This window comes from Mixophyes fleayi, chromosome 4 (genome assembly GCF_038048845.1).
Source record: "Mixophyes fleayi isolate aMixFle1 chromosome 4, aMixFle1.hap1, whole genome shotgun sequence".
Classification (NCBI taxonomy): domain Eukaryota; kingdom Metazoa; phylum Chordata; class Amphibia; order Anura; family Limnodynastidae; genus Mixophyes; species Mixophyes fleayi.
In genome coordinates, this window is record NC_134405.1 from 186,243,364 (window position 1) to 186,266,977 (window position 23,614).

General features: G+C 38.5%; 1 protein-coding gene across 2 annotated transcripts in view; it reads right to left on the reverse strand.

Moving 5' to 3' along the window:
• The window catches only part of ST7 (suppression of tumorigenicity 7), a 93,355-nt gene extending 73,702 nt beyond the window's left edge, over window positions 1-19,653 (reverse strand). For both annotated transcript variants that reach the window (XM_075208980.1, XM_075208979.1), the window contains exon 1: window positions 19,449-19,653. In XM_075208980.1, the coding sequence (XP_075065081.1) occupies window positions 19,449-19,599 (151 nt within the window). In that variant the 5' untranslated portion in view covers window positions 19,600-19,653. The remainder of the gene's footprint in view (window positions 1-19,448) is intronic.
• Between the last annotated feature and the right edge of the window lie 3,961 nt (window positions 19,654-23,614).

The window sequence follows — 23,614 nt, forward strand, 5'->3', positions numbered from 1 at the left end:
TATAGAGTTGATGTGAATAAACGACAGTTATGAGTCAAGGATTACACCTAGGCAACAAGCTTGTGGGGTGGGATTTATGGTCATGTTATCAACAGAAATTGAAATGTCAGGCAGGAAGCTTCTGTTTTTGGGTGGGATTATTATTAATTCAGTTTTTGAAAGATTGAGTTGGCGAGAAGACATCCAAGATGAAATGGCAGAGAGACAGTCAGTAACACGAGACAACACAGATGGTGAAAGATCAGGAGAGGATAGATAGATTTATGTATCATCCGCATAGAGATGATACTGAAATCCAAAGGAGCTTATTAGTTTTCCAAGAGAAGTGGTGTAGATAAAGAATAGCAGAGGACCTAGGACTGAGCCTTGTGGTACTCCAACTGATAAAGGAAGCGGAGCAGAGGTGGATCCAGAGAAATTAACACTGTAAGAGCGATTAGATAGGTAGGATGAGAACCAGGATAGGACAGTGCCTTCAAGACCTCGGGATTGTAGTATATGCAGTAGAGAACAAACTTACAGACTATAATTCATAGCACAAATGGTTCACCATGCTGTCCGTTTTAGAAGGAAATATTCTATGAGGATCATACCTTAATAAATGTGCAAAATTAAAAACAAGTCCCACAGACATATTTAATTTATTTTCCAGTACATAACCACATGGCTAAAAATTACTTTTATAAAAGGACTTTAGAACTATTGCAGTGGTACTACATGCTTACAGCATAAAAAACATAATTTAGCAATCTGAAGACTAGACATTAAATACAATCTTGAAGTGGGTTTTTCTTCTCCATTTGTTTTTTTAATGGAGGCCATGTTTTTACGATAGACATAAGAATCTTTAATACAAAGTAACAAAATATGAAAGAAACTGGCTGCTCACAATAGAATGGCTGCCGTTACTTATACCAAAATAGGTTCCACCTTACCCTTAATAACATATGAAGGGAAAAAAAGCATATAACAAGACAGCGCTAATCTTATGCACATAAAAGGTACAAAATAACTTTAACATAAACAAATGTCCAAAAATCAAAACAAAAAAAAAAACCAGAGCTGAACGCCAATCAGTTCACGCTGTTAATAAGATAAATGTCACTTGAATATATGACGTCCGATCTTAAGATTTCCATGGACAGTGATGTCAAATATTGATACTCTTGTGAGGAGAGGCCCACAGGTGCAAATATCCTCAAATAGAAGAACAAACATATATAATGATGAAATACGTTCTTACATATCAGGTACACCCTGTGAAGACCGCAATGCCACACTTCCGAGTATCAGAAAACAGAGATACTGAACACCGTCCTTAAACCAAAAGGTGCACAATGCAAAGATGGAAAGCATGATGCACACAGATCTGAAAAAATTTAACTCTTCACATGTAAATACTTACACGGATAAACTGAAATCACGGAATGAGGACATATTAATGCTTTGCACTACATTGAATTTCCTCATAAGTTGAAATGAGGATAAACACCGGTACGTCACACAGGAATCCTCCTCTCATAGATTTCCCCACATGGTACTCAGTTCCAAAAGAACAAGGGAAATAGAAGGATAATATAGTGCTTTATCTTTTATTACACAAAAAAGAGATTCTTAAAATCAAAAATTAAAATGAATAAAATGTAGTCCACAAGTACAGCCTATATATAATAGTGGCAAAACCACCTACCAGAGTTCCAAGAAGCAAACAGCATCAGTACCATCTTAACAACATTATGGGCCCCCGGGCAAAGCAGTGCACCGGGGCCCCTAGATATAGATATAGATATAGATGTATAAATATACAGATATAGATAGATAGAGATAGAGATAGAGATAGATAGATGTACTTGCTCAGTGACCCTTGTAGGTTTTTTTGCAGGTTTTTTCTTTTGCAGGTTTATTTATTCTCATTAAGAGCTGTGCCTATGGGACCCCCTTGCCTGTGGGCCCCCGGGCAGCTGCCCATCGTGCCCAATGGAAAAGATGGCCCTGAACAGCATGTAACATGTCAATAATAGCTGTCTCCTTCCTGCAGTGATGTTAACTTGTAAATGACTCTGTGAAGGTGGTCCCGTCTCACTTCAGTACCAACGCGTTTCACCCCTGTATATTCCAGGTCTTTATCAAGGCTTATAATATACGCTTAATACGGATACCTCTTTTATACTCATAGCATTTAACTATTCACGCTTTACTTCCGGAACCATAAAGCCATTCATGTGTGTCATAAGCTCATTTCAAAACGAGGTCTGGCACGCAAACAACTTTATATACAAAGTTCTATTAAGAACAAACAACAATCCTCGATATAATATGCTCTTCCAGATGACAATTACTATACGCAAATTGAAACATGATTTCAAATGAAATTTATAACACTTTCTGGAACAATCTAATTGGAGACCTCAGATGTTATATAAACAATAAAAATAAATATAAATAATGAGGAATCAATAACTAATTTCAAATCTCATTTTATGAAATATATAATATCTACTTTTTTACATTTTATATCCAACAAAATTTATAATGTAAAAAAGTTACAAAAGTTATAAAATTTCTTCAGTCTTCATTAGCATTATCCCTTACAGATTCAAATGTATAACAAAGGTAACAAAACAAACATTACACTTATCTCATAAAACATATAATAAACTTTAAAAAAGGGAAAACTTCCCAGAGATAGTAATAATATATAAACCATACACCAATGTATCCTCTAAATTCTTAGAGGAGACATATACTAAACGAGAAACCATTTAAGCTCAAACGCCAAATTTAAGCCCTCAGGTCAGTGGTTGCCAAACTGTGTGCCTAGGCTCACTGGGGTGCCTCTGCGATCCCACAGGGGTGCCTCGGCCAGGGCCAGTGGTAAGCAAGGCGGGGGACTACTTGGTAATAATTTTGGCTTAAGGGTGCCTTAAAAACATTTTGAAGACCCTAAGGGGCATATTCAATTGTTAGCGAGACGGGTGAAAATCCCACGCTCGAAAAAAAAACTGCGCTCGTTTTTTCCTGCTTGAGCGCTCGTTTTAAAAAAAAAAAAAAACCCGCTCTATTATTGGTAGCGAGTTTGAAATGAGGAGTGGTTAAGGCAGTCATTTTAGTATAAAAAAAATGAATGCAAATTAATTCAATCAAGAAGGGCCCCAGCACTGCACAAGAGAATGGGCCCCCACACTGCAATCAAGAAGGGCCCCAGCACTGCAAGCAACAATGCCCCCCCCCCCCCTCCCTGGACAGCAGATTAAAAGATTTTACAAGGAGGTAAAATTTTTGCCATTTACAAACATTTCTTGAACACTGGCCAAGCATGGACATTTGTAAGGTACAAATATTTGTGGCACAGTGGGCAAGCCGGACATTTCTTCGAAGGTACAAATAATTTTTGGGACTTTGCGTAAATGAGTGTGTGTAGGTAAAGCATCATAAAACTGAGGATTTCGTCAATGGTGAGTATTTTGTTTTGGGTTTTTTTCAATAAAAATCTATGGTGTACATGAGGGTGTTTACTGTATTTCTTGGGGTTTTATTATTTTTAATAAAGATTTGTGGTTGGAATGAGGGTGTTGTGCTTTTATTTAACATTTTACTTTGTGGAACTACAGATCACAGCCAGCCGTGGGTGTAAGAGCATGTTGGCACTTGTGGTTCTACAAGTGCCATGGGTACGCTGGTGCATGTAGTTAGACAAGTAGCAGCATGCCCACACTATTTAGGCCAACATGGCTGGCTGGGACATGTAGTTCCACATATCAAAATTATTATTATTTTTTTTAAACAAAATCCCCATTTATTACCCTTCTACTCACAGCCCAGAGGTAGTAGGAAGAGCCCTAGTGCTATCAGCACTGGGCTGGGTGCCCCTAGGGGGGAGGCCCGCTTACATTTTTCAGCAGACCACACTCCCTAGGGAATCCAGGCCAGCGCTTAACAGTCTGTGGGTGTTTTGTCATTATGTCGTGGGACTCAAACTGCGTTTCCCCTCCCCCCCCCTATAGTGCCTATCACCCCGGCTGGTTTGCCTAGTGCTGGTTCAATTAAAATGGGGGGAACCCTACACCAAATTTTTCAAAGATTTTAACTCACACATCAATAGCCTGCCAGCACTAGGGCTCAGACTAAATAGAGTGGGGAGCAAACGATTTTGTTTTTAAAAAACAAAACAAAAAAAAACACATGCTACTTTTCACCGAGGTCAGGCACAACCACCACCCCTCTAAAAAAAATGATATAAAAAAGTTTAAATACATGCACCACTAATGGTTTTTTCTAAAGGGGGAACTTTCCAAAAATTATTATTACGCTTTTTTAAGTACTTCTCAGTTTTTAGGTTATTTTTATGAACTTTTACACCTATTTTTTCAGTTTAATGTATATTTTTCTTAACTTAATAAAAAAAATATTTCTTTGAGCAGACCAAGGAGGTGCGAGATGAAACAGCAGATTTGCCTGTTTCACACTCAGCGTTAAAAAACAATTGAATAGCTTTTTCCGCTGAGGGTTCGCATCCAGCCTATACTTTAACATTGACAAACGGTTGGAGCGCGATAACACCGTTTCGGTAAAAATAAAAAAAATAAAAGATTAGAATTGCGGGAGAAGTTTCCGCGCTCGAAAATAGGGATAAATAGCCAAAAAATTACTTAACGCGCTCGAACTTCGAAACTCGCCAACAATTGAATATGCCCGTAAGGGTGCCTTGAACTGAAAAAGTTTGGAATCCACTGCCTCAGGTGATAAAGTATGTAATTTGTGTATCCGTTTCATTTCCGTCTGTGCTAATCTCAAAGGGACATCTTTTCCTCGAATTTGATTCAATATATTGAATACCCCCAACATTTTTTAGATGTAATTCAGAGCATTGATGAACTTTTTAAAATGGGCTGGGATAAAAATGGGTAAACTTGCTACAATTCAATTTGCATGTTCGACAAGCAACACATGTCCCCCCACATCTATGAAATCCCTTCGTAGTTATCTGATCTTCTCTATTCATGACAGGAAGAACACTTCTAACTAATTTATCTTTAAGGGACGATGCTTTTCGGTACACAAAAGCTGGTTTATCATCATCACTTATTTATATAGCGCCACTGATTCCGCAGCTCTGTACAGAGAACTCATTCACATCAGTCCGTGCCTCATTGGAGCTTACAGTCTAAATTCCCTAACACAGACAGACAGACAGACAGACAGACAGACAGACAGACAGACAGACAGACAGAGGGAGAGACTAGGGTCAATTTTGATAGCAGCCAATTAACCTACTAGTATGTTTTTGGAATGTGGGAGGAAACCGGAGCACCCGGAGGAAACCCACGCAAACACGGGGAGAACATACAAACTCCACACAGATAAGGCCATGGTTGGGAATTTAACTCATGACCCCAGTGCTGTGAGGCAGAAATGCTAACCACTTAGCCACCGTGCTGGTAATACTCCCCTAAGATCCGAAACCTTCATAAGTATAGACCAGTATTTTCTACTTATCTTCTCTATTTGTTCATATTGACAAATATATTGGGAAAAGAATGACCATTTATACCAATCATCTTCACAGGTATTATCTTTCTCATTTACTTTCTTCTTTTTTCCCCCAATATAGTTTGTCTCTCCAAAGATGCAAGATATTCAAGTGACATTTATCTTATTAACAGTATGGACTGATTGGCGTTCAGCTCTGTGTTTTTTTCGGTTTTGTTTTTTTACATTTGTTTAAGTTGAAGTTATTTTGTATCTTTATGGGCATAAGATCAGCGCAGTCTTCTTATATTATTTTTTCCCTTCATAAGAATCTTTAAGACCAGTATAGAATTACTGATTTTATATAAGTGTGCAGTGTTTAACTAGTTTGCTCTCACATTTTACAGCAAAATCTGATTGTTTTTACTTAAGTTTATTATTTGTCATGTCCAGTTAAAGAAACTGCCATAACTTGTTGTGCAGGAGATTTACTTCTCTGCATATTATTCTGTATTATGGGAGCTTCCATATTATTTGCTTTGATAAACATTCATTTTGTTTAAAGAACAGCGCCACATAGTGGCCAAATTATTTATAATGGTAAATGCTTAGCAAATAGGATGACTTTTTTTTTTTTTTTTTTTTTTTTTTTTTTTTTTTTTTAAAGCATGCTCTCTGCCTTAATTACTGAATAAGAGCTGTACAAAATATTTTACAACATAGTAATTTGTATTTCATATTATTTAAGGCAAATGAAAATAGAAAAAGGCAAAATAAATAAATCTACATGTTAGAGCAAATGAATAATATTATTAAAAGCTTGGGAATGAACGCAACAGCAATTTGCTTAAAGATGTCCACACTAAGATATTTTAAGAAATGTATTTATACCAAGATGATACTACCAGAGGTCAATGATTAAAATGATAACCATAACACAGTAACATATTTCAATAATGAAAACCATCCTTCTGAGTATCAGAATGGTAGAAGTCCAGACACCCAGAATCTCCGTACCCAGAGAAGATGCTCACCCACTTCCCCCAGCACAGTTAATTGTCCAGCTGTTATATGCTTCTGACACAGAGGGCTTGTAACCTGTGGCTAGCACTGACCATCAAGTGCTCTGGACACATGTCAGCAGCGTGTAGTTTAAAAACTCTTCCTATTGGCAGCAGAGGAGTGAACCACTAGAGAGACACTGAGGACAGTATCTATCAAATACCTTGAGTCCCAGTTATTGGATCCCTGTCATTCTAAACACTGATGGAGATTTTCTGTTAAAAAAGGTATTTAGATGCACAATGCAACCAAAAGCACAGTTTAATGTGTAAGTTACAATGAACACTTACAATAAGCTGTGCTAGAAATATGACTGGTTGGCTTTCCAGGGGGTAAATGTATCAAGCAGAGAGTTTTCCAGTGGTTTTGAAAAGTGGAGATGTTGCCTATAGCAACTAATCAGATTCTAGCTGTCATTTTGTAGACTGTACTAAATAAATGATAGCTAGAATCTGATTGGTTTTTCAAACCCGCCGAAACACTCTCAGCTTGATACATTTACCCCCAGGTGTGTATTAGAATGTTGCATGAAGGCATGATGTTCTGAATCCTCATTCAGCAGTGAATGGGAAATGTGATTTGTATGTTCTTCCTGCGCCTGCGCGAGTCTTCAACATAGCTTAACTGGCTGCGGTCAAAAGAAAAAAAATATATAAAAAAATATAAATGTGTGTGTATGAATTTAGGCTGTGAGCGCCAAAGAGACAAACTAATTTGAGATTAAATATTCTCCGTACAGCACTGTGTAATATGGTGGCGCTGTATAAACAATAATTAGAGTAAATATTATATAAGAACTGCTTTAAAGCACTTTAGTTGTGAAAATGCAACCTGTCCCCCTAACATGGAAAGCAAATATCCACATTATTCTGACTAGAAAACCAATCCTTAATGTTCCACTATCCAACGAACATGATTAATGCCAGAAAAAGGTATATACACAATGCACTAGAATATAAAATATATATATTTATATAAAAGATAAAAATGGATTTCTACATGCCTCAAATTCTGTAGCTGGTAGCTCTGTGAAAGCCCACAATGCAATGCATATGGCCTTGAAAATTATCTGCTTTGCTAGCTATCAGCTACTAATGAAGGACAGACATAGATTTCAACAGGGTCACAGTTATAATTTACAGACCCTTTTACCATATATCATAACTGAAAAAGGTAAATATATATTGTGTATGACTTTACAAATCAGCAGCAGACCAGGAAATGATGATAACCATTTAACAGAGAAAACCTCCTACTGAGACAAAATACTTTACAGCTCCAGTAATCTACAACAACAGATTTGTAAAATAAATAAAGAAACCCACATCCAATATTATCCTTTGCTATCTCCAGCAAGCAGCTTTACTACTACAATCATGCTAAATGACAGCAGCAGGCCTCAGAGTGAGGCATCCACAGAGATACTGCCAGAGCTCATCATCTGTGACCATCGTTGAGCTGAAAGAGCATGCTGCAAAAAGCTTGACTTGGAAGCAAAATAATGACTGTCCAGTTGGCCTGGTTTCCAGGGTTTTGTCACTTAATCAAAACAGGTTTGCAATTAACACAGGACAGAAATTAAACATTCTAGATTGAAGAAAAGCCGTATGTTGTTAGATAGTTGACACTCGCTACAATTTTCCTCTTCCCACAGTGCATCCTGGCACCATCTCTTCCCCAGGTAAATGACGCACACGCAGCCGTCCATATGATGTAGTAGAAAATATGAGGCAACAGACCAGGACACTTCTTCCAATACTCCATGGTCCAGTTATGGTGTTCAAGTGCCCATTGTAGGCGCTTTCGGCTGTTGACAGGAGTCAACATGGGCACTTTACGCAGCCCATATGCAGAAAGCTGCGATGCACCATGTGTTCTGACACCCTTCTATCATAGCCATCATTTCCTTTTTCAACAATTTGTGCTACAGTAACTCTTCTGTGGGATTGGACCAGATGGGCTAATATCTGCTCCTCGCACTCATCAATGAGCCTTGGGCACCCATGACCCTGTTGCCTGTTGGCGTTCCTTGGTCCATTTGTTGTAGGTATTAATAACTGCATACTGATAACACGCCACAGGACCTGCTGTTTTGGAGATGCTCTGACCCAGTCGTCTAGCCATCACAATTCTGACCTTGTCAAAGTCGCTTAGATCCTTACACTTGCCCATTTTTCCTGCTACCAAGAGTTCAACTTTAAGAACTGACTGTTCGCTTGCTGTTTAATATATGATGCCTTTCCATTCAGCTCAGTAAAGCAAGAAGCAGGTAGACCACTTATCATAAGGTTCCTGCAGTCATTAATGAGGTAAGGGAAGATGGGCGATGATAAAACGTTTTGTTACAATTCATTTGATTTTTTGTTATTAAACTTATATTGCCATACATAATATTTTCAACAGGTTAACTTTAGTTAAAGGTTCCTCGTAAAGCACAATAACAAAAAGGTTAATCAGGCTATTTAAAAGCTTTTATTTTGCTTTTTTTGTAATGAAATAAGAGTTAGATTACATTTCTGTTGTGCAAAACAATTAAGCGTAGATTAATAAATCCAAAATGTAAATTTTCATATATGGTTGATAAATGAATATAAAAATGGACTGATCAATTTTACACTGCTGTTCTCCTTAAAAGCCTAGTGAGGCTAAGCCATTCCCCCCTCCATTACAGGGAGATAAATCCACATTTTGCATCTTTTGGACGATGTCCTAAGAGGTTCTGATGTAGAAAGCACAGCATACTAGTTATTTGCTATGACAATCACTGGTCATGCCCCAGCACTTCTGCAGAGCAACGCAGCAAGCCCCTCACTCACTTCCAGAGTGATGCATGATAGAGAAGCCCCCCTAACAGCCGACTAATAGGACACATCAGTATTGTGTAGCTTTCAAAAGAGATTACTGTCAATTAGCGGATTTGATCATTATGTGAACCTTTATAAAAGTAAAATGTCTTCTCTGTACCTCAGTTTTTCTTGCCAATCCATAAATTATGCTCTTTCATTTGGGAGGTAACAAGTCATTTCTTACTCACAGACTAAGTAATCCCACTGAATGACCCAAACAGCAAAGCCTACTTTTGTAGCCAATAAAAGAATAGCTTGTAGATATGATGTTAAGCATCTCAAATTCTGTCAAGTTAAGAAAACCTTTACATATTATGTACTACAAACTACTATAAATGAGGTAATTTAGATTTAAGGTGATCATCATTTTATGAGCACTTTTACATACATATTACTCAAAGTCATGGGTTGCCACTTCCTATTAAATCAACTTGTAATTCATGTCAGTGGCTCTGAATATGTGTAAAAAAATATATATATAGATAAAATAAAAATATAATAAATTAGACCTTTGGGTCTTTTTTCAATTAAACCTACCATCTATAATTTTGGTTAGATGCACTGTTTAGTAGGGTTATCTAGCATTCCTTGAAATGAGCAAAAATCTTAGTGTAATGCTTTTTTATGGAGGACAAAAAAAATGGCCTACTTGTCATGGAGGGCTACTAGAAAGACAACGATTAGGTTTATTGTAAAATAAGATCTAATTGGTCTTTTACACTTAAATATGTAAAAAAATATATATTTAGAACAAACATGAAGGTGTTGGGATCTTGGCTAAAATACACACAAATACATTTCTGTGAAATGCTGGTCTGATTCTGTGTGGTAGTAAATTGAGCAGATCAAAATCTTATCTGTGTGCATGTGATGTGGTTTGGAGACGAGGAATGAGCAAGACCTCATTATTGGAGAGGAGTGGGAGGAGGTCATTGAGGCAGTATGTAGTATATGCACATATTCAATCTTCTGATAACTCCTACAATTCAAGTTGATCTGATTAATATCTGTTTTCATGTTGGTCTATGGTATGTATCTGGCATTTCCTTTTTTAGAAATTCAAATTTAATCACTCTAAAATTAGCTTGGTTCTTGTGAACTCTGTCCTATTTGCTCACAAGGGCCCGCTCCTGCAAATAAACTATATCTTACAAGTCAGTCTGAAGTTTTTTGTGATTTATTTATAAAAAGTAAGGGGAAATCACAGTTGCATATTTAACAATATCCGAGTACTGCAAGTAACAATCTCTCACATCCAGAACCTGTATAAACAATATCATTACCCACCTTTATTAAAAACCCACCTTTTCCTTAAAGCCTTCCAGTCTCATGCCTAAAATCCCACCGGTCGGCTACCTCTCTTTCTCATCCCTTCTTCCCTTCTCCCCCTTCCTCGACTCCGTCTCCGTTTCTCCCGTCTCTCCATCTCATCCATGTGTCTGTCTGTCTTCCCCTCCCTTTAGATTGTTCGCTCCTTTGAGCAGGGCTCTCCTACCTTCTGTTTCCATCACTTTTAACTGCGCTCTCCAGCTATTCAGCTCACCTCCTCTCAGTTCCTCTGCCCTCTGTCTCCTCTCGCTTCTCTCCGCTCCCCTCAGTGACTCTTAACCTGTCATCCGTGCCCATCCTCTTGGGCCATAGTTACCTGCCTATACTCACTTTTTCCCTCCCTCCCTCTCTTTCATGCTGTGCCTGAGCCCCCAGAGTTATAGTGCTTACTGTTACTTGTACTGTGCTGTTTCACCTTGTACTGTGCCACGGATACTTTGTGGCGCCCTATAAATAAAAATTAATAATAATAATAATAATAATAATAATACCCTACACAATGTAAACTTCTGATTTTAGTTCTCATGATTCCCCTTTCCCCCCCCCCATTTACCAATGTACCTTGTCATTAACGCACAAACCTTTCAAATCCCACAATGTTTAACAAACCGCCACTCTTACTATCCCTTAATGGCAGAGGTATCCAAACTCAGTCCTTAAGGGCTACCAACAGTTCATCTTTTCTGGATATCTGTCTGTAGAATCAGGTGGGATGATTACTGACCCAGCTAAAAAGATTAACTCACCTGTGCATGATTAAAGAAATCCTGAAAACATGAACTGTTGATAGCACTCGAGGACTGAGTTTGGACACCTCTACTCTATGACAATACATGTATGCACTACCTGTATTCACATCCATTTATCTATACGGTCTCCATACTACTTTACCCCACCCCCTCTAATTAAAGTTTTCATTTTTGTGAGATCCTCAACCTGTTGACACAAAAGAAAACCTTTTAAATCTTACGTTCATATTCTTTCCCTCTCTTCTACTTCTAGCAGTTGGTGATATATGTGGGAGAGGGAAAGATCAGTTCCCTACATCTCTCAAACATTCTGATTCTGCCCACTATAAAAATCCAGCAAACCTCAAACAGTTAACCTGTGTCCTGTCACTTTCAAGACCCTTTAAATGTTCCCTATGGAATACAAGCTCCGAGCCCGATTTCACGTAAGCTGCAAAATTGCGAACCAAATCAGGGGCAAACGCAGGATTTGTAGAGGGGGGGTTTCCATGCCAAACCGCCAGTGGGCATGACCAGCATGCTTCAGGCATAGCTATAATTTTAGACAGTGCCTGGCTGCTCTCCAACTTTCCTATCCCCATCATATACACGGGCAATGCTGCATGTACTACTATTAGGTGCACGCTGCTCTCCCTTTTCGAGCAGAGCCGTGTAAAGTGGGAAATACCTCTCAACTGTCCCCAAAGTCAGGACAAAGTCCTCACTAAGTGTGTCAGAACAGTTGACAGACTGTCCTGCTCTCTCCTACCTGTTCTTGCTGCTTTCAATACTTATTGGGGAGAGATGGCTGTGAACAGTGCAGACAGAAACGATCTACACACAAGCTGCAAAGTGGCTGGTCGTCCCAGGGCAGGGTCCAGCCATCTTAAGCAAACCGAGCAGGCTGGGAGGGGGGTTTCCATGCACTAGGAACCCCTCCCCCTCGCTTTGCCTATGCAAATGTTAGTGCAAGTGCCAAAATTGAAGCTGGCCACATGTATTTTCATTTGCACGTATCAGCAATTTGTAAACTTTAGTATGTAATAGCAAACATGTTCTTGAATCAGTGAACAGATATTAAATAAAATGGTACTTAATCTGAATGACAATATCTCCCTGTAGGTGCATGACATATGTGGCAAGTCCAATGTCTACGGGTTAGCGAGGTCATACTTATTGGTCCCGCTTGTGATGATTACTAGGGTTCTCCTTTTCACTGGTAACAAATCAATAGATTATCATCCCATCAAATAAAATGAAATTGCAGAACTCTGGTTTACTCTTCATACACTGTCCTTAAAGATGTGAAATGAGAGCGTGATTGGCCGCTGCACAGAATGTTAAATTGAACGCACTCCATTCTACAACACTTACATACCTGCTGCTTACAGGGGCCAGAGTGTCAAACTGGTGGAGAAAAATCCATCACAGCAGACTTCTCCAGGGAATGTGAGCATAATGAGTGATATGTAGTTCCAATAATACTGCACAATAAAAATAGAGTCTTGAATTTGTAAATATGATAAGAACCACTTTTGTATATAATATATAAAAACTAGAGCACCACCATAATAATAGTACTTGCCATCATCATAAAATGATGATTCAGTGATCTTACAAAAGATCACTTAATATTCATAGCCTGGTGCTTGTTGCCTCCTTTACAGAGGATCCCACGCCTGTTCCACTGCTTTAGCGATAACAAGGTTCTATTACTTGTGCCGACTACTTATTTAGGGTCGGGGCATGTAGGTTTGTTTTTTTCTTTGTAAACAAACACAGATATGTCCTAGTGTCATCATCAACAGATAGGTCTCCTACTCGAGCTAGGCCACATTTCCAGGGGACATGCTACATTTCCATGGCTTCTTTTGTCTCAAACTTCCACATTCTGAGAAGAACAGAAACATTATTCATACATTCAGACACCGCCTCACCAACAGTGCTTTTACACAGTGGTCTCCGCTTCACCCACACCTCCAGGCCTGAAAGCAGATAAGGAGATAGGCCAAGACTCCTTTTTTCCCCTACGCTACAACTTCACAGCTCTCCTACCTTTTCCATCACTAACGTTTCAATCTTGTGAAGTAAATACTATTCACTTTTCTCTTTGCATTGCGGTGATAGATCACCCCCCTAAATCATCCCAAAACGTCTTCAAAATATTACTCAGTAGTTGGTGAGTGCTTGAAGGAGAGCGTGAGTAGCTTGAATTTAATTCTGGAGGAAAAGTGGAGCTAGTATTGGGATTTGCAGACTAGTGCAAGAAAGGAAGATCAGTCTTGTTGTGCCATTAGGACATATTGTAAAGGGGAAAGACAAAATACACTATCCAAAAATCAAGATTCACTGGATTTGGCAGCCCTAATGATCCAGATATTCTTTCTTCTCAGGGTCGACCACAATCTCAGATGTGGCAGACAAGATAATGGCTACCTTCAAAAGCTCTCCGCAAAGAACTCCTATAAACACTGATCTAGGAGAAAGCGCATCTCTTTAGGCAAGTTTATCGAATTCCCAAACCATCCTCTTAGAAATATAATAGGACCCTGCCAAGTCTATCTAGTAATGCCCAGTCTTGTTTTAGCACAGTGCTTGCTCCTATTTGAAAAGCACTCCAGAGTATGCTTGCGCTATAAAATTAAATGTTAATAAAGATTAATAATTAGTGGACAAGTATTCAAGGGCCAGTGTTAATTTAATCCTGATTGGAATGGAAATACAGTGGAAGGTTTTTAGTCATGATATTTTGGGAGAGCTGTGCATTTGAGCACCATACCAATGTAGGAGGTATTTGTTCGTAGAGTATCTTTAAGCTTATGATTTTGCTGAGGGATGAAGTTTATACAGTGGTCAAAGTGGAAATTTTATAACTGGCGGTATGGAAAGTGTAGCTGAATGGAATTTAATTGTTTGTCAAAGCAGTAGAAGATGTAGCGGTATGACATACCACCATATACACCAGCCCACTACGACTACTTAGTAAACAGTAACAACGAGTATCATTGGCTGAGACTTGGAGAGGACAGAGATGGTACCATGCCATGAAGTGCCACCTCATTCTTAGGTTTCAATAAAAATGACTCTTCAGAAACAATGTCATGAATTGAGCTGAGCTGAAGTCATACTTGGTACAAGAGATGCAATTTCTCCTAATTGAAAAACCAAGACACAACTGGCAAGATGATAACAACAACCACAACAACATATGGAATATACATAAAGCAACTAAACTAGATCAGAGATTGTAATTCAACTTAGACATGAATACAATAGGGTATATATATATATATATATATATATATATATATATATACATACACACACCATCTATTTATCTCTATATCCATAAACAGTGCATTTAAAAAAAAACAAACAAACGTCAAAGTCACTGTTTATTATATCTATAGTAACTCCATAGTGTGCGTAAATTCCCTTTGGAGCCTCGCGTCAGTACTAAAACATTGCTGATTTTTGCTTTCACTGCAGGGGTTTTACTTCTTGTAATAACAGAACGTGTGCACAGGTACACATCACAAGAGGATCCAAAGGGACAACCCTCTGTGGTGTCATATTTTGCAAGTTTACATTGAATGAAATAATGTATGTAGTAAAACAATAGATATATTGCAGTCTGTCTTGCTGATCAAAAACATGGCTTTTTTTTATGCATTCTTTCAAAATGTACTGCTTGTCAAGTAAGCAATCTAACAATTCATGGCTGCTCTGTAGTCTATGGAAAATATTTATCATACCATAGAGACTGCAGCTCAGTGCAGCCTTGGCTTTTGTGCACAAGTTTTTCTTACATATCGACACTACAATGTCCACCTACATTCTTAGTTAATGTACAATCTGATATAGGTGAATTGTGCAATTTTTTTGTCATACTTGAAATTGATTACATTTTACTTTATAATACAGTTTCCAACTGTCCCTGTTTTGTACCAAAATACTCATAATCCTTTTACTCTGTGTATAAACCACTTGTCAGGTAACAGTAAATCTCTTCACTGGTAACAATATATCCAAGGTGGAAAACCCCAAGATTCTGAAGTTATGGTCAAAGAGCTGAAGTTTTAGCTATACAATTTCTATAATAAATATTTACAATAATGCACAAAGTTATTAATGTACTAATGTTGCAGTTCATTTGTTAACGAGACAACACCAACCACAGCAGGAAGTCCAGATCAAGCCACAAACTGTCAAAAGATGAGAGCACAAAATAAGAACGTCTCTCTGCATCAGTTTGGACATCCTGTGTCATACATTGCACCAGCATAGTGGAACCAATTTATTCCTGCTCTGGTCATTCATGTATTTAAAAAGAAAAGCCTATTTAAGCGGTGTTTTTGTATCCCACACTATCCCCAGAAACTGTAAGATTTAACGCTATACATCATTAATTCTGTTTATCAAGCTTTAAATCAATGTGCATGGATAATTGAGATTCTAATGCAATGTGAAACATAAAATACAAATATATTATTGTTTAAAAGAAACAATGTTTGGTAAAGTTAGTATAAATGCTATTCTCCAAAAATTTGTGCATCTGGCTACTCCTGATAGAGGACTAAGAACGGTTGCCTCTTAGGACATCTCTTAAAAAATAATGGTATGTTACTTCTTATAACTTCTACTCAACCTATGACAAACATAATTCAATGGGAGCTTGGCATAAGAGCTATAGAATCTTACGGTAAAGTGCTTACATTACGGTGCATGAACAAAAGCATTCAGACACCTGAGCTGTGTTCCATTGAAAGGTGTTGGGGGGGATCCTTGATGTCAACGATGTTTGCAAAGACCATTCACACAAGGCAGGGTGAATGCTCAACGTACATGCAGCTTGCAATACATTTGTTTGTCTATGCTCATCAGACATTCCACCCACAAATGCCTGTGTGAATGGCATATACAATCCTCATAGGGATCAATAATCAATTTTTAAAGTTAATTTTAATATGTTACGTTCAACATCAGTTGAAAAGAATGTATATGGATAGGATGACATTCGTTCTTCAATACTAGCAAATGCTAGTAACAGTGGTAGTGGGTAGGAGGTCAGTAGAAACAATGCTTTCTAGTGTCAGACCCAGTTACACACATTTTACTACTGTTAAAAATGCATGTAATTAAAGTCAGAAGGTAGGGGGCCATATGATAACGGTGTAATGTTGTTGTATGTTTACCCAACAGCTGCGGCTGTTCTCTAATATGCTGTACCCTGTACTGCTGTAACCAGAGCATGATAGAAGACATCAACTTACTGCATATACCCCTCCTGCCTCAGGAAATAAAGAGTGTTGCCTCCTCCAGACATTATGTACTTTTAGGGGGGGGGGGGTTATTATTTTATTTCTTATACCTCTTGGAAATAAAAAAAAAACAAAAACTTTTGCACCATCACAATTAATTGGAGGGCCATTAGAAGTCGCTTGGTGTTGTATGACAAGTTGGGGCCTACTGCAGTCATTGATCTTTGACTGGACTTTAAATAAAATCCTTGTAATTAGCAATACGGTATGCATTATTCAATTTATATTAATTGTACATATACCTTCATCACATCATCAAAATATGGCAGTCAGTCTATTATGGAATACAGATACCTAGTCCCAAAAAAATAAATATATTATATATATCTATATATATTACTTGCCAACTCTCCCTGAACGTCAGGGAGACTCCCTGAAATAGGGGTGATCTCCCTTACTCCCTGAAGAGTCTCTCATTCTCCCTGATGCTGAGCCAGTACAAGACGTGGTTGGCTTCGCCATCTGTGGCATGATGACAGTTCAGAAATTGTGTCCTATGTCCATGTATTGATGCCTATGGAGGTGGCCATTTTCATGGAGACCAAGATTTAATCAAAGACTGACAAGTAAGACAAAATGACTTCAGTAATGGAGGCAGAAATGTAAAAAAACACTTCAGTCTCTAGAAATTCATTAGCTGCTTTTCTTTAACGCATAGTTGCCTACTCTCCCGGAATGTCTGGGAGACCCCTGCATTTCAGGGAGACCTCCTGGGAGAGCAGGGCAACCTTCCGGTTCTCGGCCCCGCAATAGATAAAAGGCGGGGACTAAGCTTAATGATGCAAATATCTCGTTCTTAGCCCCGCCCCTGCTGTAATTAGGCAAAATTGACACTCGTTTAGGGGGTGGAGCCAAAATGATGTGAATCATCAAGCACCGCCCCCGCACACCCACCTCCCCCAGGATCTCCCTGAAGCCAACGTGGAAAAGTTGCCAAGTATGATATATAATAGGAGATATAATATATATCTGTATTCCACTCTATATTCTAGTGCAGAGGCAGATCCAGCATTTAGAGCACCAAAGGGCCTTTACAAGGATCCGCGCTTGGATTGAAACGCCTGCCATTGGCTTCTTCTCCCCATGTATGCATTTTGAAATAAGTGTTTTTTATTTGATGAAGTTATATTTCTGCTGACATACTTTTATTAATACAGGACATTTGGTGTGTGAGATATATATATATATATTATTCTATTACTATACACTATATATTATTATACACACACACTTTGATACGACAGATTAGAGACCTAAATCCCAGCAACCTTATCAATAAGGGATGATTATGCCTAGTAACCAATTGCGGCCTCTCACTTTAAACACTTCTTGTTCTCTTTGCACGATTTTGGAATACTTCTCAAACAGCCAACTCTAATCTTTCCTGGCAAGCGTCCATTCAACCTGGATTGTGTGATGTGCACTACTGTGTATTTATGTAGCTTTGCTGAAGCTTTCAAACCAACTAATATGCCAACAGCTTCAGTTATATTTAGCAGCTTAGATGCAGTATGCAATGACTAATTTTGAAATCCATGCAACATATTTCTCGCCTTAACTTCACTATTTGCATATAAATTGCTTGTAGCCATCATGTATTTTAGAGATAGTGTAAAAGTCATCAATAATATACAAGGTGCAATATGGGTGACACACACCTGCAATGTGCATAAACATTACATATACTTGGATTCTTCCCTTAAAATGTATAATTAAAGTGTAACTAACAAAAAAGTTCTAAAAGAAAACAGGTGTTGAAGTAAAGGGGACAATTCTAAAGAGATAAGATTTTACTCAGCCATATACTAAAGTTACATGAACTACTAATGTAAATATACAGTGCTAAATTTACCAAAATATTTTGGAAGATTTTTTTTTATGTGCATTTAAGGCAAGATGACAAATACACAAATAAAATATTATTCCAAAAAAGAAATAAGAGAATTATAGGTCAAAAATTGTGTTAAAACAATGATGACATGTAGTGTGTTACCTTAAGGTCAATTTTATTCCCATCAAAATGAGTCGATCTTATAAAGCTGCAAATCGCTGCAGCCACAACAACAAGCTCTTATAGTAAATGTAGATGATCTTAGAAGAATAGGTTTAAACTTATCCATCATAAAAAAAAAAATGCAGTAATAAATAGTAAGCGCTGGAAATAAAATCCTCCTGCTATATACAACTCCTTGTAAAAAAAAAAAAAAAAAGGAAGCAAAGAACAGTTTCTCAAATACATAATAAAGCTATATAGAATTAGTATGTTGCCAAATACACCTTACCACCATAAACAAAACAAAACTAATGCAGTCATCGCTGGAAAGTTAAAACAAACGCTCTACTCTTAATGCAAGTTTTATAACCCAAATGAATGGTGCGGTATAAAAAACACTCGTTGCCAACAGGTCTCTCACTAAAGTCATAGCACCCCATCCCAACGGCGCTAGGACCCAGCAGTCGCCTAACAGCGATCCATTGAAAACTCCATAACAAAACAATTGTAAAAGAAAGGAGCAAAGTCTTCAGGCAGACTCCTGTATCTCCTGGTGGGTGATCGGGCACACTCCCTACACATCCTATACAGAGGTGTGGGAAAGCAAATGCCATATGTGCACTTACACTAAGTTGCTGCAAAAACTTTGCCTCCCTCCCCTTGCAGAAAACGTGGCAATGTCTTCTCCCCCTCCTCCTACCTGTGCTAAGATTGTCATTGATCTTCAACGGCACTCTCAAGATATACACCAGGAAGATCATAAAGAAAAACCAAACTGTCCACAGATACGTCCAGGACCAGACCATACACGACTTCAGCTGCTCCAGGAAGCCTGTCCCAGCTTCAGCCATATTTTATTTGAGTGCTTAGTGCCTGAGCTGCTCTCTGCTGCCCCAAGCACTCCTTCTGTGTGCAGCTGGGGAGGACTCGGCTGCCACATTGTAGCCAATCCTATAAGGAAGGTACCTTCCCTCCCCCCCTAAGAATTAAGACACAACCAATTGACAGGTTTGCGTCCACAACACACTGGATAGACCAGAAAAGACTCCCAGACGCTGCTCTTACATTGGCTGTCAGTTACACCACAAGCAGAAGGAATGATAATGTGCATCATTATTTTTAACACACCTCTGTTGATTATTATTGTGATAGGTTGTCGTATTGTGGAGGAGTAACTTTCATGCAAGATAACAAATGACCTAATAGGTGTTTATAGTCCATCTCTGCAAGATATGGGCTTTAAGTTTTGTAAAGGTGCATTTTATTCTGGTTTTGCATTCTTTTCTCCTCTAGCTATAAGAGCCTGCTGGTCAGACTAATATGGTTAAAAAAAAACAAACGTAATCAGACGTACATTGCAAGTGTTTATTTCTCATACATTCAGATGTATGTAACATGTAAGCCTGGTCCATTGGTAGTATACATTTCTGAGCATATACCTAAATATTTAACATGTATTTATAGGTGGTGTATATAATGTCACAAGTGTACAGAGCACTTTATACATTGGTTAAAGGAAAACTATCATCAGAAATTTAGTTGTGAAAACAAAATATAATGAAACACTGGTAGGTATTTAGGAGCAAATTTATAATGAACTGCATTTTAAACACAATCATTTTCATTCCTTATCGCAAAGATAAGGAATTAAATATCGTGACTATTTGTTATAATTCTTCTTACAGCAGACATGAAAAACTGCTGTTCCTGTGAAGACCTGTCTCCTATGTCCTCTATGGTCACTATCGTAAAGTGACCACCTTTACGATAGTGTCTGGAGGAGAGAGCAGGTAGTTGCGGTGAGGGGTCTGAAGATCCCTCTACTGCAATGCTCTCCCCATAGGCTTCAGCTGGCATTAGCTACAGGCAAAAGATTTTCAGAAGTTGGTAAATCACGAAAAATAGCAGTCCCCATAGAAACGTATGGGGACTATTATTGCTTACTGTAACAGTGGGACTGCAGCAGATATCTCTTGTTATAAATAAAGGGGATACTTACATTTGCGATGGTCCCCTGAGAACTGCAGTTTTGGGGGGGATTAGGGGCTTGATAAATAGGCCCAAAAATTAGAAAACTATTATCACTTAGGGGACTATTTACCAGTGGGTGTCAGTAACTATAAATTTTGGATCAATGCATACTGCAACGATACAACTTCCACTACCGCTGCTATTTTCATGCATTGGCGAGCCCCGGTGAAATACCCCATCCTAAACTATCAAGAGAAAAAACTTTCACCGGCCTAACACTGCTGGCAAAGGAAGAAAGTGGCCGGCAGTGTTAGGCCGTTGCGCATGCACATAGAGTTTGGACCTGGCAATGGATAAGCAGCAGTTTTCCGGCTGTTATGGACCCCATTACAAAGGTAAGTTACCACCATTTTGAGATGGCATTAGTTCTTAAAGGCTGGCATTGCTCTTTGTCGCTTGTTAAATGGGGTTACTGCAGTAACCAGCGTAAAATAGGTTAAGGCAGGTTTATAGGTTGAGACTAAAGCTACACGTGTGCCAGTGTTTTCAATCAGTTTGGTAATGGCTGCCAGAATCATCAGGTGAGTGACCTAAAACTATTGACTTTAACTTAAATCTGATTAAATATTAATTCTTCATTCAGGATGGGAACTCCTGTTGGCAGAAGGTAGCTTAATCCTGTGTGTGATCAGTGCCTGTTTGTCAGCCGTTCACCTGGCCCATTCTCCAAATGAATGTTTTGCCTATAATGTGTATGTTAGGGGATTTAGATTGTAAGCTCCAATGGGGCAGGGACTGATGTGAGCGAGTTCTCTGTACAGCGCTGCGGAATTAGTGGCGCTATATAAATAGTTGATGATGATGATGATATAGATATTTTGACAGGAGAGGAAAGTAACTTGAAAAAAAAGATAGAGAATCTCTTTACAGATCGAAGGAGCAAATTTGTTCACCTCCAATTATTTGCTTTAGGGATCTGATAAAATAAGTTCTTTAGAGAACAGATGGAGGTTTTTAAGTTACCATTGCAGTTTTCCAGCAACTTTAAGTAGCTCCAGTTGATAATAAGCTGAGTAGTGAGATTGGTATTGTGGGTGTAGAGATGAAGAAGGTGATCGAAGAAATAATTTCACTCAGAGGAGAGACAGCAAAAGTTTGAAGGGAGCTGTGGTGGATGCAGTAGCAACATTTGAAAATAATCTGGATTGAGGATAAGCAAAGTTAAGCTTTCCAACTTGACATTCAGCGGTGTAGAAAATATGTCAGCCCTGTACATTATCGCCTGTCACTGCCACTCATGTGCCCATCATTCACTTTAACTTTTCTGTTCAACTAGAGAAAAATACGATGAAAATGGTGCAACAGCAATTTTAAACCATTTGAAGCATGATTTAGTGACTGCTCCCATTTTGGCCTATGCCGATTATCAAAAGCTATTTAGAGGTTGTACATATGTAAGTCACAGTGTGTACTGGCATAGCAACAAGAAGAAATGAAAAGTGTCATCACCTTTGCTAGCAAAAGTCTACATTTGGCCAAGAAGATTTACAATTCCGTTAAGCTGGACCTATTGTCCCTTATTATGGCAGTGACCGAAACCTTTGCAGAGCATATAACTCTCTCTACTTTTGAAGTAGTGACTGCCATAACCCATTAGCTGCCAAGTTCAGAGCATTAGAACAAAGGTGAATGGCATCCCTGGTTCATTTTTATTCCACCTTTCAATATCATCCCGACAAGAGTCATGCAAATGTGGGTGCATTGTCAAGGAACCCCTTTAAGCCTCTGGGAAGAGGGGAAGGTTAAAAAAAACCCTCAAGGAACTGGGAATGCCAGGGTTTCAGACTATAAGGACACCAGTAAATGACAAAACACTTTAATTATTGTTTGAGATTAAAATTCTTCCCCCAACAATCTGAAGCGAAATTGACATCATTCCACCCTAATGGAGAATGTCAGGCCCTTAAGGAGGCAAACTTGGGAGTTACAGAAGATAGTGCTCTTGTTCAAGAAAGGGAAGAAGCCTAGTCAAAGGGAACAATTGTCTCCCAATATGTGAGCTATTATAGGACAGCGAGATTGCTTGGAACTCCGCCTGTAGGTGTTGTATCAACAAGTGAATCTCCAGAAGGAATTCCATATGCCAGTGTCAGAGCTGAATAAATCAGAAATTACCATTTACATAAAGGTGGATAAAGTGTGTAGTACAGGCCTGAAATGTGCTGTGCACTAGGGACTAGACCCAAAGGCTTTAACTCCACATATACCACCAAGAAGCCATTGATGTTAGTAACTATGGATTCTCTGGCCATGGAAGAGTCAAACAGTGGCTTCCAATATGTTCTTGTGATAAAGGAACCCGTACCTAAATTTGCAGTAGGAGAACTCAAGAGCGATTAGGCTACACATACAACAGTAAAGGCATTGTTTTAATAAGTGTATCCAGCCTCAGGGGTGTGCTGAGAGATCTTACTCAGAGCAGAGAGCTGAATTCAAATCAAGACAAGTAAATGAATTGTGTCAATTATACCAAATTAGGATGCTAAGTGTGACCTTTTATCACCTTCAGGGAACAGCATTTGTGAGTTTTTAAACTGCACTCTGTCAAGTATATTGAGTTAGCTTGAAGAAACAAAGTAAATAAACTGACTGGAACAAATAGAAAAAGTACTGTTGTTGTAAAATATAACCATTTATCACCCCACTAGTTACATACCTTTCTTTTGAGGTTCAGAAGGGACACAAAACTGTCCTTAGATCTCATATTGCAAACTCCAGAGCCACAGAATGGTCGTACACCTGACACTTTGGTGGGCTACCACCATGACAGAGTACGATGGGCAAGAGAAGAGGCAGTTTGGCATTTTATTTATAGTTCCTAAAGTTATGTAGAAG